The sequence below is a fragment of the Sitophilus oryzae genome, unplaced genomic scaffold (assembly GCF_002938485.1).
Source record: "Sitophilus oryzae breed Bouriz unplaced genomic scaffold, Soryzae_2.0 scaffold_496_pilon_pilon, whole genome shotgun sequence".
Lineage (NCBI taxonomy): Eukaryota > Metazoa > Arthropoda > Insecta > Coleoptera > Curculionidae > Sitophilus > Sitophilus oryzae.
The window spans coordinates 1,019,610-1,039,468 of NW_022147080.1; the positions used below are offsets into that span (position 1 = coordinate 1,019,610).

The 19,859-nt window shown below is 33.9% G+C and overlaps 1 protein-coding gene across 2 annotated transcripts in view; it reads right to left on the reverse strand.

Annotated features, from left to right (window-relative positions):
* Nucleotides 1–19,859, reverse strand: part of LOC115886779 — a 335,249-nt gene that overhangs the window by 78,856 nt on the left and 236,534 nt on the right. For both annotated transcript variants that reach the window (XM_030906064.1, XM_030906063.1), the window contains exon 4: nt 1,114–1,249. In XM_030906064.1, coding sequence (XP_030761924.1) covers nt 1,114–1,249 — 136 coding nt within the window. The remainder of the gene's footprint in view (nt 1–1,113; nt 1,250–19,859) is intronic.

Here is a 19,859-nt window from a genome sequence, read left to right on the forward strand (position 1 = left end):
ACAAAAAGTGGGACAGGTTTGTACACAACTACTGAGTAAAAATCTAAACATTTACGAAATTTTTTAGGTAAAAAAGGTCTCTTGGGAAAAATTACTACGAGTAAAGCTTGATTTTCATGCATCCGTTGTCCGACGATACGATGATACGATATTAATTTTATTGGTTGAATTTAAAGGCTTCGATTGGTTAAATGTTTCTAACCAATCGAAGTCTTTAAATTCAACCAATAAAATTAATATCGTATCATCGTATCGTCGGATTACGGATACATGAAAATCAAGCTTAATGGTTCTCGCAATATTTGAAATTGAAATTATCAATACCTGTCATCATTGACATATGTATATGAAACATATTGACTAAATAGTTATTGGACTAAAATCAAAAATTTGAATTGTTTTGTTGCCAAAAGTTCAACAACAACTGTTTTATTACATTTAAATAAATAAATATTTCTCGAATTTATTATTTCAGTCAAATAACTATCTACTCAACGTGTTTATTTTTTGTCAATAATAACATACATTGACTATTTCTAAATAATTTGAGAACGGTTACTCGTAGGGATTTTTACCAAAAGACATTTTTTACGTAAAAAGTCACGGAAATGTTTATTTTTTCACTCAGTACTTTTACACAGATACGGACGAAAAGTTATTACTCTTCAAAACACATGCAGGTGGCGCCCTCTACAAATACGAGTCATATTGACATAAAAATCAACTTTTTCACGTCAAAAAACACCTAGACATCAATTTTCATCCAAATATTGACGTTACTTCAGAAATTATTTGGAAAAAAAAATCAAATAAAAATGAAACTTCTACACCCTGCATCTCCGAAACTAAGCATTTTAGGACATACATTTATACGAGTTTTTTTACTTATTTTTATTTGCAGAATATGCTGCCGAAGTTTCTGGAAAAAAGTTTGGACCTCCCTGTATAGTAACCTTTCTTTTAAACATAGAAGTTCCCCACGACGACGCGATGCTCGAGGCTCCCCTTGTATAACATTTTTAACTCAACAAAATCAGCAAATTATTGTGTGTGTTTAAACTCGTAGTTCATATTTTATCTAATTATATCGATTAAAAATTCCTTATTACTGACCTGCCACGATCATCCTGGCCACCAGAATGTCAGTGTGGAATAAGGGTCCATCCGCAGACACCTCGCACTTGTAATCTCCTGTCAGCTGTCTGTGGACGCCTCTAAGAGTGACAGCATTCGCACCAGACTTAGAGAGCTGCAAAAAAGAAATATAATTAAGCAGGAAAAGAGTGTTTAGAAAGCCAGAAGAGTGACGCCTGTGGATTTTTCAATCGGCTTAAAGACTTTAAATTTGGATTCAACCTATAGATTTTGTTTTCTGCATTGCAGTATGGTATTTAATGTTATCGGAATTACTCTCAAAGTATGTTTAATAGTACAAAGAGATTTAGTATGAATGAAATAGTTAGTTACTTTTTAGTTATTGTAATTTAAAGATTTATATTTATTTATTATTTAGCGTATGGCTCTAGTACACATAAAATCACATGTTATTATCACAGCTGTAAATATACTAATAATAAAGATTCGAACAAAAATTGGACATGTCAAATACAAAATGTAAAAAAGGAAAATTTAAAATATACTACAAAACAAACTTGTTACAAACAAACATCTAGTCTTTTTATATAATCAATCACACTTGGTGTTGCCTTCACACACAGGAAATCTCCAAAATCTACCTCATACGCCGTAAAAGCGCATTTTTCTCTAATATGTCGAACCGTCTGTCGTAGAGCTCCACATTACATACCGGAGTGGGGGCCTTTCCCCATTTATAGAGAGAATCCATGCACCTGCCATGTTTGGTTCTCAACCTGTTTAAAGTTACCCACATCTTGCGAGGCTGCTCAAAACCAGGAGGAACTGCTGAAATACATATGAAATCCTGACTTTGTGGTGGAGCGTTTTCCATCCACTTGTTCATCCATGCATCATATAAGTTCTGCAACTCTGCATTCTCGTCAGTATTTCCAAGTGTTTTTGACGAGAGTGGTGGCTTTCTTGAGCGGAGTCTATTAATATTTAAATCTGCTATGTCAGAATGTACTGATAGTTCCTAGTTTAGCAATAATTTTTTGTGTTCTCAAAAGATTCTTCTAAAGATTTATACTTAGATGTTTATTGATTGCATCATGTCTATTTGTTTTCCGAAGTGGAAATCAACTTAAAGCAGAACTCAAGAATGTCTGAATCTTCAAACGGTCCCAGACAGTCAAAGAAATTTCAACAATCTTTGGATTGTCACGGGGTTTTTAACAGGACACTGCCTCCTCAATGAACATCTCAGTAAATTGAAGCTAAGAAATATCGGCGAATGGAGATTCTGAAGAAACAGGGGAAAACACCAGAACATCTCTTCATTGAGTGCGCCAAGAACTTTTGGAGAGAGGAGATTCGGAGATTCGTGCCATACATTTTGGTACGACTGATATCCGAGATGGAGAACTAACCTTGTTAAACCGTCTCTTTATCCTCAAAGAGTATGAAGACCTTTCCATGCGAAAATAGAGCTGAATAATTCACGTTAAGCGTCCAACGTGGAAATTTAGCCCGACCATTTTTGTAATTGCAGTCTCTCAGGACGGGAAAACCGCGGAAAATGCTGCCTCGTATGCTCACTAACGTTTACTCTTTAAAGCCGGCTTGTACCTTATAAAATTGCGTCCCTGGGAGACACCAAAAGTGTCCCCCAAGCTGAGCGTAAGCTTAGAAAATTCAATAATAGCGTTAGTCGAATTAGTGGTGATTAAAAAGTGTCATTATAATGTTAAGACAGGATTAATTTGATTTCAAAGTCATAGAGGGGTATTGTGGAAGAATTAATTGAATAAATAGGTCTACCAGATAGTAGTTATGGTCAGTGAACTAGATAGCAAAGAAACAGCACTTTGTGCCTTCTTAGACATTGCAGGGGCGTTTGACAATATACCTCACAAGGTGGTCTAGCGATCTCTTGAAACAAGAGGGGTGAACAGTACGATAATTCGCTGGTTTTGGGAAATGCTCTCCACACGAACAGCAGAGGCTGAGATAGGTACCAAAACTGTAGTTGTTAAAATAAAGCAAGGAACTCCACAAGGTGGAGTGACCTCCCCCCTATTGTGGAGCTTGGTAGTGGATGAACTACTGGAAGAATTAACTCTAGCGGGAATACACTGCATAGGGTATGCAGATGACATAGTTATCATAGCACGGGGGAAACATGAAAGCACCCTGTGTGATATTATCCAAAGAGGACTCCGCACCGCTGAGAGATGGTGCAGGACTGTCGGGCTGAGTATTAACTCAGATAAAACCGCAGTAGTGCCATTCACCAAAAAAGCGAAGTTTGAAATACTGCCATCACAGGAAGTGAAATATCTGGGAATAACCCTGGATAGTAAACTTCTCTGGAACAGGCATATTAAGAACATTACCAGCAAAGCCACAAAGGCTCTCATGATATGCAGAAGACTGGCGGGAAATAGGTGGGGCTGCGCCTAACATTTTGCGCTGGATGTATACCATGATAGTAAGATCCATGATTACTTATGGAGCAGTTGCTTGGTATACAAAACTAGAGCAACGTACAGCAAGGCAAAACCTGTGCAAAGTACAGAGCCTGGCATGTATCTGCATCACAGGTGCCATGAGAGCATGTCCAACAGCAGCAATGGAGGTCATTCTAGACCTAACACTACTGCACATTGTCGTCGGTAGTTATGCCAATGCGACAATGATTAGAATGGTTACTGACGGAAACAGTACTGGGAGAATTTTCAGGTCAGGGGCTTGGAACACCTTCAAAAAGAAAATTCCACTTCTCCAACTCCCAGTGGATGACATACCAAGAATTTACAACTTTGAGAAACACCTCACTGTAGTATTGAGTAATAAAAAGGATTGGAAGAAAGAAACGCTTACTCAGCATATAAAAGACCATACCATCACGTGGTATACTGATGCTTCCAAAACCAAAGCAGGGACAGGGATAGGAGTATTTGGGTCGCAAACTGAATACTCCGAACCAATGGGCACCTACCACAATATCCTTCAGGCAGAAATTTGCGCTATCGAAAGATGCGTACTCGTTATAACTCAAGAAAGGGGAACACACAATAGATCTATAAGGTCGCGGTGATTAACTCCCCTCCTAAACATTCTACATTCTACGGTCAGTGAATAGAAAATATTGCATATGGACTATCCATTCTTTACACCGTGCCTACACTTTTAATCGATTGTAAGAGATTTTCCCTCTATCTTTTTCGTAGCCATCCCGTGCTTCTTCTTCCCACTGGTGATTTATCTCGTTACTATTATTTTCTCTTTTTTTTTTTACTATTTTTCTTTTCTTTGTTTCTATCAGATACTGGTGTTTGTCAAAGCCCTGAGCCCTTGAGACAGTAAAATTAGTTATAACTCAAGAAGGGGGGTATAGATTAACTTTCCTACTAACCTTTTTATACAATTTACAATCTACAATTGTTAGGATTTCCTAGTGATTATTAACAAGTTTTACATATTTATTGTGAAAAAACTGTGCTTATCTGTTGTAAGACTATTTTTAAATAGATATAAAATTATAAAAATAATGTTAAAAAAGATAACATTTTTACAACAAATTTGTTATTTTAACAAGGTAAAATTTACAATTACTTCTTGAAAACAAATCCTTCTTGAAAACACTCCGTTTGTGTACACGTGCTTTTCTCGAATTTCAAGAAGCTCTTCTCGTATGATTTTTCTTCCCTTTAAACCCGATTTTTCGAGAAAATTCTCTATATCGACCAATAAAAATCCCTATGTTCAAACAAGAATTATAGAAGTCACAGTGGCCTTTAGCTTTTAAAAAGATATTTATAAAATATAATAGATAAAATTCAATACTATAGTTTACTAGTCTTTGTGTTCTGGAGTTTTGTTGGATCTAATATCTTACTTTACATAATATGTCAGTATGTTTCACAATGTTCTACGTTAAATACATATATTGAAATAGATTTGAAACTTTTTTAATATACAGGGTGATTTTTTGCGATATTCTCTATGGGTATCACGGAAACTACTGAAGATAGAGAGTCGGTTAAATGGGGAAAGAATTGCAGTTTTGTGGGGTCATAAATATGCGTCTTATGCGTCAGATTTTTGAAGAAGTTCATGGCTTACTAGATATTTCGAAAAAACAAATTTCGGCTATTTTAAAAATTGTCCCTAATTCCATTATAATCAATTTTAGACAAAAAAAAATCAGATAAAAGTTGTAGAGAATCACATCCTTAATGAAATTGTGTTCTCAGTTTTTTTTCTAAAGCCTGTCATTTTTGACATATGACATAAACATATGTTTTTTTTTAAATGGAAACCATAGTTGGCCATGTCTTCATAAAAAACGCCGTTTTTGACCTTTTCAGCAATATAAGCTAATATATGTTTTTTTTCGAAAAATTACTAAGAGTTATAGCCAGTTCGTATCATTTTTACATAATTTTAGTTAACCCTGGAAATAAGTTCAATCGTCGTTGCTCTCAGAAATGTCAAACTGTCACATGCAAATTTTATAAATTAAAATAAACAAAAATTGTAAATATGAATTTTCAAATGAAGAAAAGCGTGTAGGATTATTTATTCAACTATTCTTGTCCATACATTTTCGAGGATACGTTGACCGGTGAACGTTACTTACGCTTTTTAGAGAACTGTTTTCAAGACATGTTAGAAAAAATAAATTTCGAGACTCGCGCGTGTGAGAGAAATGTTATAAATTATTTATATCATAATTATGCAAACTTAGGGATAGGAAGAGGTGGGCCAATTGCATGGGCCTCCTCCATCACCCGACCTATCCATTTTAGATTATATGGATGGTTAAAAACAACGTTTATGCAAGAACTTATAAATTAAAAAATCTACTCGAAGAGGCGGTACAGGAGAAGTATAATCAAGTCAACAATAAAAGTTAGTAAAAGTTAGTCAGTTTTAAAAAAATGTGTGTTTTAAAACCACAGGTGTTTGTTTTAAAAGGATGTACGTTATTATATTTACTTTAAAAGGTACACAAGTTTTACTGTAAAGTGTTTGCTGAAAAGTATTTAGTGAAAATTCAATTTCAGCTATTGATGTTTGGATTATCATTTAGCGGCATTAGAACAGGTATGGCCGAGATTTGGCGATCGAATATATGCATATTTATGCTGGGCATTGTTAGCTTTAGTACAGGAAGTTAACAAGTTCTACGGGCTTTTGTGTTGACGTTTAAACTACCACAGATCTGCCCGTCCTATCGTTTAATTAACATCGGTAGGTATCCACTTTTTTATCTCTTTCTCTGTTTTCATTGCAAACCATTTTGTTAGCCTAAGGTTGATATTCATGTTTTGTAAAGCAAAACAAACAATTTTTACTCTCATATTCTTATATTTATAGGAAGCAAAATAACAATGATCGAATTAAATCATAAAGAGACCGAAAAATAATGTGTCTTAATTTTAGATTATTGTTTACTCTTATTTAGTCGATAAATACCAATTTCCAATAAAAGTACGACGAAAGCAACAAAATGTCCCATTACAACAACTAAAAAAGGCCATAAAACTTGCCTAATGTTACAGTTACAAACATTTTCACATCTATATACGACGTAAAAATTGATTCTCAAACTTTCTATGTTTATAAATCTCTTCTGACAGCCATTGTGATAAAATCCCAGCTTCTTTTAGTCTGAAAGAATATTGATTAAATATGGCTGTATATGGTGAGTTTACTGGTAAGAGAAACACCATAAAATAGTTGCCATAACAATCAGGCAAGGCTTTGTAGTACCGTAATTTATTCAGATCAAATCCAAATAAGTCTGTTACGTAAGAGTTTTCTAGTGTTTTTAATAGGACGGCATTAGTTCCGTCCAAGCTGGTTTTTTCTCTAGATCCAAACCTTTGAAGATTAGCCAATCTAGTCATCACAGACGTATTAGTGTCTCGAAAACTTTCTGCAACATCTGATGATTCCTGGAAATAGATATTTTGATCTATCATATCTTGAAGTGTATTAATTGCACGCCCTAATCTAGGTTTGGTTATAATACTACTTAAGCCTGCTGAATAATACGTTGACAATAACAAGCAATGTACTAAAAGAAAAATCAAAAATATTCTACTTGTCCACATGTGCATCTTGCGAATATTGTGGGGTGGTACCGGAATACTTCCAGACGTGTATGTTCTAATCATATAGAAATAAAATTTTGATATGTCTTTCATAGGAGATTTTTTCTGAAATTTTACAGAATGTGCAAATTTCATATATAAAATGGAAAATAAACAAGGAATATTTATTATTATAAGCAAATACATCCATGTTTCGTAGCTGAAAGGTTGTAGTATGAAGGTTATATCTGGTAAAGGTTTGGCCTTAGGTACTAAAAATGTTGCACAAATTTGTTCATGAATCACCGCATAATCGACTTCTCTGTTCCATGCGTTCACAATAAACTGTGAACAACCTCCGAAAGATGCTTCTCCTGATTCGATCATTTGCATCACTTTTTTCCATGGATTCCCATCACGATCACGTACACGTAAATTGTCTACTGGATAATGTTTAGTAACTTCTTTAAAGAAGTTGATTTATAATCCTCCAGAAACGTTTCCATAGTTATCCAGATTAATAAATGGTTGACAATTAAACACAGCAAATTTGAAGCCGTTTTTGTTCCTTTCAAGTCCAAAAGTTGGTATCCATATTGCTTGCCTTGAATTTTATGGAATCAATATTATACATACGTGTTTTGATCACTGTAGCATTCAAATAGTTTTTCTTCCTTGAGTGATGAAGTCACTAACATTTTTTCATTGGAAAAAACCATTTCCAAGACATCGATTCAAAAAAAATACCTACCACAGATAATTCCTATTGTTTAATTAACATCGGTAGGTATCCATTTTTTATCTTTCTCTGTTTTCATTGAAAACCATTTTGTTGACCTAGGTTTTACTGAATACACTTAATGATATGCATATTGATGTTTTGTAAAGAAAAAGAATCAATTTTTACTCTCATATTCTTATATTTATAGAAAGCAAATTAACAATGATCGAATTAAATCATAAAGAGACAGAAAAAATAATGTGCCTTAATCTTAGATTATTGTTTATTCTTATTTAGTCGATAAATACCAATTTCCAATAAAAACACGACAAAAGCAACGAAATGTCCCATTACAACAACTAAAAAAAGGCCATAAAACTTGCCTAATGTTACAGTTACAAACATTTTCACATCTATATACGACGTAAAAAATTGATTCTGAAACTTTCTATGTTTATAAAGCTCATCGGACAGCCATTGTGAAAGAATCCCAGCTTCTTTTAGTCTGAAAGAATATTGGTTAAATATGGCTGTATATGGTGAGTTTACTGGTAAAAGAAACACCATAAAGTAGTTGCCATAACAATCAGGCAAGGCTTTATAGTACCGTAATTTATTCAGATCAAATCCAAATAAGTCTGTTACGTATGAGTTTTCTAGTGTTTTTAATAGGACGGCATTCGTTCCGTCCAAGCTGGTTTTTGCTCTAGATCCAAACCTTTGTAGATTAGCCAATCTAGTCATCACAGACGTATTAGTGTCTCGAAAACTTTCTGCAACATCTGATGATTCCTGGAAATAGATATTTTGATCTATCATATCTTGAAGTGTATTAATTGCACGACCCAACCTAGGTTTGGTCATAATACTACTTAAACCTGCTGAATAATACGTTGACAATAACAAGCAATGTACTAAAAGAAAAATCAAAAATATTCTACTTGTCCACATGTGCATCTTGCGAATATTGTGGGGTGGTACCGGAATACTTCCAGACGTGTATGTTCTAATCATATAGAAATAAAATTTTCATATGTCTTTCATAGGAGATTTTTTCTGAAATTTTACAGAATGTGCAAATTTCATATATAAAATGGAAAATAAACAAGGAATATTAATTATTATAAGCAAATACATCCATGTTTCGTAGCTGAAAGGTTGTAGTATGAAGGTTATATCTGGTAAAGGTCTGGCCTTAGGTACTAAAAATGTTGCACAAATTTGTTCGTGAATCACCGCATAATCGACTTCTCTGTTCCATACATTCACAATAAACTGTGAACAACCTCCGAAAGATGCTTCGCCAGATTCGATCATGTGCATCACTTTTTTCCATGGATTCCCATCACGATCACGTACACGTAAATACTCTACTGGATAATGTTTAGTAACTTCTTTAAAGAAGTTGATTTATAATCCTCCAGAAATGTTTCCATAGTTATCCAGATTAATAAATGGTTGACAATTAAACACAGCAAATTTGAAGCCGTTTTTGTTCCTTTCAAGTCCAAAAGTTGGTATCCATATTGCTTGCCTTGAATTTTATGGAATCAATATTATACATACGTGTTTTGATCACTGTAGCATTCAAATAGTTTTTCTTCTTTGAGTGGTGAAGTCACTAACATTTTTTCATTGGAAAAAAACCATTTCCAAGACATCGATTCCAAAAAAATACCTACCACAGATAAGTCCTATCGTTTAATTAACATCGGTAGGTATCCATTTTTTATCTTTCTCTGTTTTCGTTGAAAACGATTTTGTTGACCTAGGTTTTACTGGATACACTTAATAATATGCATATTGATGTTTTGTAAAGAAAAAGAATCAATTTTTACTCTCATATCCTTATATTTATAGAAAGCAAATTAACAATGATCGAATTAAATCATAAAGAGACAGAAAAAATAATGTGCCTTAATCTTAGATTATTGTTTACTCTTATTTAGTCGATAAATACCAATTTCCAATAAAAACACGACAAAAGCAACGAAATGTCCCATTACAACAACTAAAAAAAGGCCATAAAACTTGCCTAATGTTACAGTTACAAACATTTTCACATCTATATACGACGTAAAAAATTGATTCTGAAACTTTCTATGTTTATAAAGCTCATCGGACAGCCATTGTGAAAGAATCCCAGCTTCTTTTAGTCTGAAAGAATATTGGTTAAATATGGCTGTATATGGTGAGTTTACTGGTAAAAGAAACACCATAAAGTAGTTGCCATAACAATCAGGCAAGGCTTTATAGTACCGTAATTTATTCAGATCAAATCCAAATAAGTCTGTTACGTATGAGTTTTCTAGTGTTTTTAATAGGACGGCATTCGTTCCGTCCAAGCTGGTTTTTGCTCTAGATCCAAACCTTTGTAGATTAGCCAATCTAGTCATCACAGACGTATTAGTGTCTCGAAAACTTTCTGCAACATCTGATGATTCCTGGAAATAGATATTTTGATCTATCATATCTTGAAGTGTATTAATTGCACGACCCAATCTAGGTTTGGTCATAATACTACTTAAACCTGCTGAATAATACGTTGACAATAACAAGCAATGTACTAAAAGAAAAATCAAAAATATTCTACTTGTCCATATACGCATCTTGCGAATACTGTGGGGTGGTACCGGAATACTTCCAGACGTGTATGTTCTAATCATATAGAAATAAAATTTTGATATGTCTTTCATAGGAGATTTTTTCTGAAATTTTACAGAATATGCAAATTTCATATATAAAATGGAAAATAAACAAGGAATATTTATTATTATAAGCAAATACATCCATGTTTCGTAGCTGAAAGGTTGTAGTATGAAGGTTATATCTGGTAAAGGTCTGGCCTTAGGTACTAAAAATGTTGCACAAATTTGTTCGTGAATCACCGCATAATCGACTTCTCTGTTCCATGCATTCACAATAAACTGTGAACAACCTCCGAAAGATGCTTTGCCAGATTCGATCATGTTCATCACTTTTTTCCATGGATTCCCATCACGATCACGTACACGTAAATACTCTACTGGATAATGTTTGGTAACTTCTTTAAAGAAGTTGATTTCTAATCCTCCAGTAACGTTTCCATAGTTATCCAGATTAATAAAAGGTCGACAATCAAACACAGCAAATTTGAAGCGGTTTTTGTTCCTTTCAAGTCCAAAACTTGGTATCCATATTGCTTGCTTGAATTTTATGGAATCAATATAATACGTGTTTTGATCGCTGTACCATTCAAATAGTTTTTCTTCCTGGAGTGATGACACTAATATTTTTTCATTGGAAAAAACCATCTCCAAGACATCGATTCCAAAAAATTCATATAGATTTCTGACATGATCTACTGGATCAGCTTCATACAATACAAGCATTCTTGTATGGGGTTCCAACAACATTTTTACTGCATGTCTTTGTTTAATGAGTTCTTGAAAGTTCGTAAAGCTGTTAATATTTAATATATAACCATCGCAATTATATTTTTGTCTGTGAGTTTGACTTAACTGTATATTTATCACAAACACAGGCATCTGTACCAAACTTATTAATAGTTCAGTTAAATGCGAATTTTCTTCGTAAATATAACAGATAGTTTTATTATCAAAAATTAGGTGAGTTATGTTTTTAAATATGTCTAATGCTGTCGAATTTCCTTGAATTGAACAACTTAATAGAGAAAATATAAAGAAGATTTTCTGCATTCTAACTTATGAAGTAGATATTAGAAATAAACCTAGAAATACTATAAAGAACGAAAATAATAGATTAAGGTATATCGTTTTTATATTGGAATCAATAGAAATGACTAGTCAGAAAGTTGAAGACAAATTTGAGGGTAGCGAAATTATTATAAAGAGATTAATATACAATTTGTAAGTTAATATTGTCTAAAATATAGGGTTTAGTAGGTTTACTTCTTGGTTTATGATTGTATATGATATATTGAAAGTAACATCAATGCCAACTCAATATAGCAAAGAACTTTTGACTTTGTTGTTTGTGCAGTCGACATATTTTTCATCGATTTTACCTAGTTGGAAATTAAACTTTTAATAGGTGACTAGTAGGAATTTGAATATAGTGTATTTAAGCAATTAACAATGTTGTTACATACAAAATATTCTCTAATAATTTACAGAATTTGATTCAAATGAGAGCTGTAACGTTGTAAAAGCTTTCCATGACTGTAACTTTCTCAGGGTTTTTCTGGTGTATGGAAAGGTTATGATATTGTTTAGATTTTGTCGGTCGTAAGTCTTGAAATTGAAATAAATAAACGTCACAACGCAATATTTTTAGCATCATAAATATATATACTTTCCAATTTAATTATCTTTATCCACGATTCGTCTATAATTTGATTATTATAAATGAGTTTTTGAAATAATAATAATATTCATTATTTACTAGTCAATAATGGTTTCGTTATTCACCGCTTCCACGGATATCTCGATCCAAACTCCAAACAAGAGCTGTGCTCGATCCAAACCGGCTTGGAATACGATTGTACGCACAAAATAAAGAAAATTTCAATGTTCTGTTTCCATGTTGCTTACTCGTTATACTCGTTCAATATTTTTTTGACATTAAAAATAAAAACTTATATTAATATTATCTAAATTTTTCTGATAGTCCTAGATAAAGTATAGTATTCTACTCGCATGTAATGGCCGTTATTCACTTGGATGATTTATGACTAAACTCAATCCGTGTGAATAACAGCCACCATTATATGCTCCCCCCCCTCGTTGAATAATATACTATTATATTTCTTTTGGTTTACAGAATCCCAGAATGTAGTGCGCCTTCTTATATGAGACACATTTTATAGTTTTCATTCCTTGATTCTAATAAGAAAGAGTTCCTAACACTTTATAACGAGCTCATCACGAATAAAACTTTGGACTATATCAAGGATCAAAGATCGTTACTTCAAAGCCCGTATCTCCACGTAACAAGATTCTTTCTCCAGCATTGCCAGAGACAAACGAGAAATTCAAATATAGTTTTGTCTCTCTTTCCACTAACTGAACCAGAAGAGATTCAGAAAACTGGAAAAGGACTGCTCATTATTCCGATCTCCGGATTGCATTTTAAAATTGTATTCGCAAAATTGATATAGTAAAGTGGCTGTAATTCGATTGTATAGTTCTGTTTTCCCGGCACAGAGAGTCTGGCTCTATAATACAAAGGCTTTAACATAGAAGAGGTCTAAATTTGAAATAGTTAAAGAGATATTTTTTTCTTTTTTTAGTATCAATTTGTTTTGTGCTAACAAGCATGATTTGTTTTTGAAGTTATATATTGATATGTGTATCGTGTATGGATAGGTTATGATATTTTTTTTTAGATTTTGTCGATCGTACGTCTTGAAATTGAAATAAATAAACGTCACAACGTAATATTTCTAGCATCATAAATATATATACCGTATGATCGAATAAAAACGGCGTCAGCGATGGCTATGAAATGAAGATCGCTGTCATTTTATATGTAAATTTATATAGGAAATGCCATCGATCGTCATTTCCAAGCCAACTGGACGCCGTTTTTATTTGATCATACGGTACTTTCCAATTTAATTATCTTTGTCCACGACTCGTCTATAATTTGATTATTATGAAAATAATTTTAATTAATATATTATGAAATTCATTATTCACTAGTAAATAATGGTTTCATTATTCACCGCTTCCACGGATATCTCGATGCAAACTCTAAACAAGAGCTGTGCTCGATCCAAACCGGCCTGGAATGCGATTGTACGCACAAAATAAAAACATTTCAATGTTTTGTTTCCATGTTACTTGCTCGTTATACTCGTCAATATTTTTTTGACATTAAAAATAAAAACTTTTATTAATATTATCTAAATTTGTTTGATAGTCCTGCATAAAATAGAGTATTCTACTCGCATATAATGACTGTTATTCACTTGAATGATTTATGATTAAACTTGATTCGCGTGAATAACAGCCACCATTATATGCTACCCCCGTTGAATAATATACTATTATATTTCTTTTGGTTTGCAGAATACCAGAATGTAGTGCGCCTTCTTATATGAGACACATTTTATAGTTTTCTTTCCCTGATTCTAATAAGAAAGAGTTCCTAACACTTTATAACGGGCTCATCACCAATAAAATTTTGGACTATATCAAGGATCAAAGATCGTTACCTCAAAGCCCGTATCCCCACGTAACAAGATCCTTTCTCCTGCATTTGCAGAGACAAACGAGAAATTCAAATATAGTTTTGCCTTTCTTTTTATTAAATTAATTAGAAGATATTCAGAAAACTGGAAAAGGACTGCTCGTTATTCCGATCTCCGGATTGCATTTTAAAATTGTATTCGAAAAATTGATATAATAAAGTGGCTGTAATTCGATTGTATAGTTCTGTTTTCCCGACACAGAGAGACTGGCTCTCTAATACAAAGGCTGAAACATAGAAGACGTCTAAATTTGGAATGGTTAGAGATGCTTTCTACTTTTTTAATATCCCTCTCTTTTGTTTTAACAAGCAAGAGTGGTTTTAGTATTAATACTAGCTGACTCGACAAACGTTGTTTTGCCATATCAATTATTCCCAGGATTAATATCATCCCTATTCCGTGCTGTTGATTGGGTCAGAAGTGACACCGGTAGATGCCTGGCGGGAATAACTGATCAACTTGTTGACAGAGGTTGAAAATTATTGAATTACTAATATCGCTATTTAAAATAGGTATTGATGGTAGAAGGGTGAGCATATATGTATGTATTTTTAATGCCACTTATAAATACAAACTTTTGTCCAATAAATACAAAAAAATTGGGGTGGACTACTCTTATCACTTAGAGGTATAAAAAATACATATCAATCTATTCTCAGACCTACTGAATATACATATAAAATTACATCACAATCGGTTAAGCCGTTTCGGAGGAGTATGGCAACAAAAAATTAAAAAAAAACAACCCCTATTAAAAAATCGGTGTTGATGGTAGAAGGGTAATCATTTAGGGTTGTGTGTACACAATGTCACATCATAAAAATATAAAATATAAAATATTTTGTCCAAAAAATACAAAAAAAAATTGGGGTGGGCCACCCTTATCACTTACGAGAATAAAAAAGAGAATACCCTATTATCAGATCTACTGAATATACATATCAAATTTTATCAAAATCGGTTAAGCCGTTTTGGAAGAGTGCGGTAACTAAGACTGACACGATTTTTTTTGTTATATTAGATAATGATGTGTGTATCATGTATAGAAGGGTTATGATTATTTTAGATTTGTAGCTAAGCATTTTATTTTAATTATTACCTACAAATGACTGTTCTACAACAATTGATGCTCTACAACACTATTTCTTAAGGCCTCTGTTACTGTTTTGCTTTGAATAAATTAAATAGAAAGAGAAAAGCATTTTCTTACATTCTTGTTGATATACACGAAATTTAAATATAAAATATAAAGTTGACAGAGAAAATAATGAATTTCTCTACGAGTATAATGGAACAATTTAAATTGCTAATATTTCATTCAGTGTAATACATTTCTGGACCATTTCGTTCTTTTTTCTCCAAATGGATAACGCAGTATTCTCTGGTCCAGGGGCGTGCAGTTTATAAAAGCAAAGATTGCAATGTTTTCTATAAAAAATCACCTTTTCAATATCGAAAAATTATTTGTAAACGTGCTGATAAACTTGTTAGACACATGGACACAACTTGTTAAACAATGAGAGATAAAGAAGAGACTGAATGACAAATAACTGACAAACGAAACAAAAAATAGCGTTTTTGCACTGGCTAATTGGGTGACAATGTTATAATACAAATTTTAACTCATAGAAACAGAACAGAAAACCTTAACCAAATTTAGGGCAACTTCCCAGCTATGTTAAAACACCGGTTCCTCATAGATTATCGAAGTTAAGCGACCTTAGAAGATGTAAGTGGATGGACCGGTGGCCGTCTGGAAACTCTATCGTGCTGTTGTTCCATAGCAAGAGTGTAAGATCTATGACACACACTGCTCACTCAGGGCGGCGCGGCGGTTTAGGGCCAGATGAGGTCAAATATCTCGTGAGTAAAGCTTCATTCAGAACGTTGCATTTAGTGGTTTTAATTACCCTTTATACTTTTTAGTTCACGATCATTCACAATGTCCAAAAAACACAATTAAAATTAATAGAATATCCTAGCAACAGCTTGACGGTAATCAGTGGTATCCATAGAGAAAACCCAATATAATTAAAGCCTATATTTAACTTATAAAACAATCAATTTTTGGTTTCTAATCATAATTTCTTTTGACGGATGATAATCAAAGGCCAAAATGACATTCCTCGCAAATTTTAAAGTATAATTAGTGAAAAAGTTAAAAGCTTGGTAACCTTTTCCACTATTGGATTGAAAATTCCTACCACTAATTTTAACGTTCTGAATACTTACATTCATATTAGAGAAACCAACTTCTACACTAGAATGTAGAATGTTTAGGAGGGGAATTAATCAACGCGACCTTGCAGATCTATTAAGTGTTTCATTTCACCCTTTCTTGGGTTATAACGAGTTACAGTCAGAGTTTCTTCAGTTACTCATCATACAGTCTCAGGGCTTTAGCAAAAGCCAGTATCTGAGACGGCTCCACATAGTCCAGCTCTCCATCTTCGATATCAGCCGTACCAAAGTTCATGGCATGAGGGGTCGTCGTCTCGGCGCACTCAGTGATAAGGTGTTTTGGTGTTTCCCCATTTTCCACACAGAATCTGCACTTTTTTTTAGCTTCAGTCTACTGAGATGTTCATTGAAGAAACACTATCCTGTCACAATCCGAAAAATATTCTCACTTAAATCAAGGAAAATCTTTAATTTTTCTCGGTCGTAAGTTCTGAGGAACTTTTTCTCTCGAGTGTCTTAGACCGTTGCAGATCACCCATTCCAGGTTACGGATGGAGTCTTCCAGATTCTTCAGTTCCGCTTTCTGTTGGTTCCCGCTTGGAAACTTCGTTCTGAATGCTTCATATTAGAGAAATAAACTTCTACACTAATTGAAACCACTAATTTATTCCACTAATTGCGAGGTTCTGAATGAAGCTTAAGTGTGGATTTAGATACTTGTTAAGTCGGTAGACTATTGATCATGATATGACCGAGGACCGCTGTTCCGATTTCGCGTAAAGAAAGTAGGCCTCGTTCTGATTAGACTTAGTAGCAAAAAGGAGACATTAAATGCCAATTTTAATAAATGTGCTGTTAAATTTAGCAGACATTTCAAGTTTTTTTGCAATAAAAAGAGATTGAATGAAATATAATAGGCAAACGAACCAGGAAAGTCAGCCTTTTTTTACTGGTTACGGGTATATTTTTAATCTGTAATAATAAAAATTTCAGACAAATCATAGAGCCGGAACAGAAAACTATAATCAAGATAAGAAACAAAATGTAAGCTAAGTAAGAGGAGCGACGTGTTGTCTTATTTAATTAGTTAGTATTGAAGAATTTATAAAAAGTAATCAAAAATAATCGAATTTACTTGAATTACAAATAGGGGACTTTCTAAAATCAGCATACTCTTCACTTAAAATTTTTCCGCACGCTACTGGCTGTTTCCTTTTTCCTGCAAATAACAAAGTATTCCACGGCAGTGGAAATAGGCCATAATGTAACAATGGGGACGTCTTCGCAAAGTGTCGCTTAATTTGCCAAAACACACGTAATATAAAATTCGAGTGAAAAATTGGACTCTAGAGAAGACATAAATAAATAAATATAGTGCCTCTGCTTGTTTTATTTGAAATGTTTGTTTTTTCTCTAATTGCTTTCTCTTCTTCCGTCAACAGACGCGGTATCCATCGAGAAACTATTTTTTTTTCAGATGATATTTCATATAATTTTTAAAGTAAACTTTCTTTACGCGCGATGGGAGTAAAAATTAAAGGCACACACGAGACGCGCTCTCGCGACGAAAGTGGTAACGTTGACTTTTTGATCTGGGAGCGTCGTAACTCAGGCCCTATGTGACCTAGGGGGCTGAAACTTGGAATGATAAAAAATGGTAAACAAAACTTAATTTAATGATATTTTGACGATGCCTCGTGCTCTAGGAAACCCCATCAACAATGAATCAAATAAAAAAAAATCGTCCGATTTAAATGAAATTTGCTATATCGATAGATTGAACCAACGCCAACTTGACCGTGTACGACACGTGTCACTGTGACAGTTAGTTTTGACGTAAGAAACGTCAAAATTTGTGTCGTCTGATTGCGACCAAATTTGGTAGGTAGGCTATGTGAGCGACGATGCACACGGTTCCAACCTGTAAAGTTGGATACATCGTTTTGTTTACATCTTCATCAGTGCGGGACCAAAGATTTGATATTGAAGAAAATGTGGGTTGATTTCGGCATAATTGGGGAGGGGCTACAGGATGATGCCCTCGACCGCGACGTTTCGAACCAATGCCTCTAAATGGACGATCAGGATTTTTATTAATTATGGGTCGATTGGAACTCGGCACGTGGGTAAGAGTACTGGAATGTAGTTCTCAGATAGACAGACAAGAAGATGGACAGACAGAAAATGGAAGTAAGAAGAAGTTTTACTTCAAATATGCGTACATAGTCCACATAAAATTTTTTAATTGAGGTCTTTGAAATGCCCAATGATGCTTCAATTTAACAATATGTTAAATATCGACCTTCTTGGATCAGCTTACGGTACAGCATCGACGTTTTTCTGGGTGACTGCCATTGCTGGTGAACCTGTTCTTGGATTGTTCTTAAGACTAATGCGTCGACGTTTAAATTCTCGATACTAACGAGAAATTGTCTGCTGATGTGGTGTTTCATTGCTGAAAAAAACAAACCAAGTTGGCAAGACATTATTATTGAGGCAACTGTCTTCGAAATTCGTAAAAAATATTGCGCGAAAAATTTCTCGGCTTAATTCCATTCTCCACTGACTCGGGAAGATACAACATTTAGTTTAGGTTCAGCTTTAAACGAAGCCGTCTAAGATTTTGCAGTCCAAGACATAGCAGTCTAAGTAAAGTCAACTAAAATTATAAAAAAAAATTGACATTTGATATATGTTGACGGGCATCTACTATGTTTCTAAATGCAATATACAATTTTTTTCATATTTTTTGATGAGGAATCAACGAGTACTTATTTCAAACCCTCGCAAGTTAATATTAATTTTTAGCCGACCATACCCTCAGGTAATTTCACTCAAAATGAGTTATTTGGGTCATAGATGACCTAAATACAAAATATTTTCATGGTGTCGGTCTGTCTGTCTGTCCGTCTGTTCGTCTGTAACACGGTAAAAACCGCTAAACCGATTTTATCCAAATTTGGCACAAAAATACTGTTGCACCCTAGAATCTGGCTATTAGTTTTTGGTGGAGGGGGGGGGGGGTGTATGGGAGGGGGTTAAAAATTTTAAAAAACCATAACTTCAAAATTACAGTAGCTAGCGAAACGCGGTTTTCAATTTAAGATTAGGAAGAATATTTGCAACAAAATTTGTCAAAGTCGCAGTTTTTGAGATATTCCTTGTTTCCGTAGTCCGTTTTGAGAAAATCCGTGTGGAGAACTCCGAACTCCAAACTCCCATCGAACGCGACCCCAGGTGGCGGATAGGGGAAATAACCGCGGACCAAAATTGGAAAAATTCCTTTACTTTGAAACTAAAAGAACTGCCTACCAACTTTTTATTAACATATTTTAGTATGGGCGGCTATGTACGTGCCTCCCGGCGCCATTTTTTTAAAGGTTGCTATTAGACTTAGATCAAGGAATCGGCATTAAACTTTCACTATTTCGCTAACACTATTTCGCTAACAAGAAAAAAAAAGTCAGTGGCGTACATGCTTTTTTAGAAAAATATTCCAGTGATAACACATATGCACGTCTCTAGTGAATATGTCGACACCTTTTTAGCTTTAAGATATGTT